The sequence below is a fragment of the Perkinsus marinus genome (genome assembly GCF_000006405.1).
Source record: "Perkinsus marinus ATCC 50983 genomic scaffold scf_1104296977064, whole genome shotgun sequence".
NCBI lineage: Eukaryota > Perkinsozoa > Perkinsida > Perkinsidae > Perkinsus > Perkinsus marinus.
In genome coordinates, this window is record NW_003200286.1 from 26,132 (window position 1) to 29,259 (window position 3,128).

Consider the following 3,128-nt stretch of genomic DNA (forward strand, 5'->3'; position numbering starts at 1 on the left):
CTGCCACTTACAGAGAGTCTCCCAGTGAACGTAGCTTCTCGACCATACACGGGATTATGAACAATCTGCGTATCTCCAGTGGTGATGATCACCGATAGAATCGCATCGACTCTAGCGAATCGACATTATCGGATCGATAAACGATGATCACCCGGTGATCATCGCTTCGCTGAGCGAAATTTCCTTTTGTTGAAGTAGGTGAGAATTAGTTGCGCTTTTGTTGCTCCTGCTATGACATGTATCATTCATAACGATATTTAATAAATATTATTTATTGTGAGTGAATAACTATTGGCCCCTAATTTTTCACCCTAATACCTATTTACGATGATAGAGAATCTGACGACGATATACTATATCGGATATAGCCGCTAGACTGTGAGGCTTCGTCTTCGAGGCATGTTGTTGCGTATAACCGAGGTGCCGCCCAAGAGGAAGTTCCCGCTCCCCATGAGCCCCTCTTTACTCGTAGGCCTGGAGACGTCCCCGCTAGTAGCTAAGTCAGTAGCTGGCCGCTACTGACGTGGCGTCAGTAACATGTACGTGCGGGAAACGATCCATGAGATTCAGAGTCTTCCATGAATTCTTTTGAGGATTACTGTTGGCGCTCCTGCCAACCTTACTTGCCGCTGCTGCGGTATTATCTGATACCTGTATCTACTTCCGATCACGTCTTCGAGTAGATCCATCTACGAAGGTATGTCTTTGCACTCATGTACAAAAAGGTTGCGCTTCCTGCCATGCCGTTGCGTGATACTAAGTTAGTATTACTAACGCGACACCCCTGATTTGCGAGTTTGGGAGGGACAGTGGCCGAAAACCACAACACGGAACCCATATACCGAGTCCGTGAATCTTGGCTTTCGGCGACTGCAAGGTAGTTGATTCGTCTTGGCTGGTCGTCTAATCTGCGTCGCAGATCGGACCAGAGGTGAACAACTATCTCTCACTAGACCTCGGTTAGGAAGTGTAAAGGAAAGAGAATTTAATTTGTGCTAAGACACGAACCAGTTCGTATTATTTGCCAAGGCTGACGCAATCTGTACGTATTTACAGGAGACGGACGAATCCTCGACCGCTCAACACTAGAGAATCCGCACTACCACAGTGTGGACAGAAACTACTGGAATTCACGTACGGAAAAACTATGAAGTAACAACTGTCTTCGTTTCCGACGGAATAAGGTTGCCACAAGTCTATCATCAACCGCATCTTCCTTCACTATGGCAGTATCATTCAGTCAATTGATTAAAAGATCGTTCACTGATACTGGTGTTCAATCGTTTCCGCTAGTGAACTACTACTTATTGTCCAACTATATACACAAAATCACACAGCGTGCCGACATCTAACATTGGTAAGGGTGAATCAGAACAACAGCCGGTTACTCATGTGTCAAGTCAACTTGAGGGGATAGAAGGAGTTCTCTGCACTTCTCCTCCTTATAGCCATGGGCCGCCATTTCCCTGAGAACTTATGAAGCCCGATACGGCTAGCGTCACTCAGACCTACCGGAGCAGGGGCTGATTCAGTTCGAGTTCTCGCCGTTGGAGATCCATCTCCATTCTGTCCTCCTCCGTTGTCAACTTAGTGAACCAAATCTGCTTCTCCTAAAAAGGCAGACTGATCACCTATCGATAGCTGAGGCCTACCAGTTCCTCATCCATAGCAGCCCTCTTTTGTCGCCTTCGACGGTTTTCTTCCTCTTCGTCCTTCAATGCCTCTATGGCGACCTTGTGGTTTTCTTCTCCCTGACCGACTAACAATAGCCACCAATCAGGACTTCTATTATACGTTCACCTGTCGCTTGTTCACAGCTTCCTCGACTTCCTTGACTTTCGCTTTCTGTCTTATCTGTCTCGGACAGATTATTGCATTCCGTGAGCACAGTAACTCACATGTTGTGAGAGGCCCTCCAATATCTCCCTCCTCGTCTCCTCCTGACGAACACGTTTATTTGCCTCAGCCTAAGACAGAGACTCCCTTCTAACTGGGGCTCCTGCGTAAACTACCAACCTTTTGATAAGCTATCTCAACGGCCTGCAACTGAGCCTCTAGCCGACGGTTTTCCTCCTCTTCTCGTCGCTGAACGACACCATATCAATATACATTATCAAGGGATACAGGCATACTGTAGTGGGAAATAATTGCTAAATTTATACTGGAAAGTGATAGTCGAACTATGCTGGCCTATCATAAATCATATCAGCTATTCTACACTACAAAATTTCGGGGCGAGTGGGGCCAGTCATTTCGAATGTGCGTACGTACGAATTACTTCTCCTAAATCAGAATGAATCCCAACACGAGAACCAATCGGGACTCCCGATTCGGGAGGCTCCCCAGAAGGACGGGAAACTTATTCTTGCATGAAAAATGTCGAGTTTGGAACCCGAGACCTATCGCAATCTACAAAGTCGAGCACAACAGACAGTCGAGAAGGCCTAGTAAATATGAACACTTATAACATAGCAATGCATACCATCAAAACAATAATAATAAATATGAAGAAAATTCGGAGGGCGACTGGTGTCTCACTTTGGCATTTTCACTCAAGTCCTTTCCGATACTGCGAGCCACTTTCTCGAGTCGATCAGCCAAGTGGGCCCGAAACTCTTCCTTCGCCTTCTCGTTAGCCTCAGCTGCTGCTATCTACGTCACAAGAGTGCTGCAACCTTCATTGAAGGTTGAGGAATTATACCTGTTGTTTTGTCACAATCGCTGCCTGTTTCGAATCTTCTTCGCGAGCCCTTCGTCGAGTTGCAATAGCATCTATGCAACAACATTTGTGTCATTTACGATGTGAATTACACAAGGGCCGAAGCGATATGAATATATTGTGTGAGTAATACCATGGCGATCGCGCCTAATATCTTCCGTGAAACCGTTACCGTTTCGGATTCTCATGATCACCATGAACTACATCCAAACTACTGACCCATTCTGATCTATTGCTTCACCTGTTCATTGCTGCGTTATGACCAATGGATCGGTAGACAGACACTCCCTAACGAAAGGGTTGTGCACCTTCTATATTCCGTCTGATCTCATTTCGTCTTTTTCATACGCAGCTGCTCGTCTCCTTCTTTCAATCGCCTCTTCTACTGCCATCCTTTGGATCTGAACAT

The 3,128-nt window shown here is 46.0% G+C and overlaps 1 protein-coding gene across 1 annotated transcript; it reads right to left on the bottom strand.

Annotated features, from left to right (window-relative positions):
* Positions 1-1,384: 1,384 nt before the first annotated feature.
* Positions 1,385-2,916, bottom strand: Pmar_PMAR024662 (conserved hypothetical protein; the record flags this gene model as incomplete). Its single annotated transcript, XM_002764460.1, has 9 exons — positions 1,385-1,466; positions 1,513-1,610; positions 1,653-1,751; positions 1,801-1,854; positions 1,899-1,967; positions 2,017-2,085; positions 2,539-2,652; positions 2,702-2,772; positions 2,853-2,916. 9 exons carry the CDS (start codon positions 2,914-2,916, stop codon positions 1,385-1,387), a joined length of 720 nt encoding a protein of 239 aa, XP_002764506.1.
* Between the last annotated feature and the right edge of the window lie 212 nt (positions 2,917-3,128).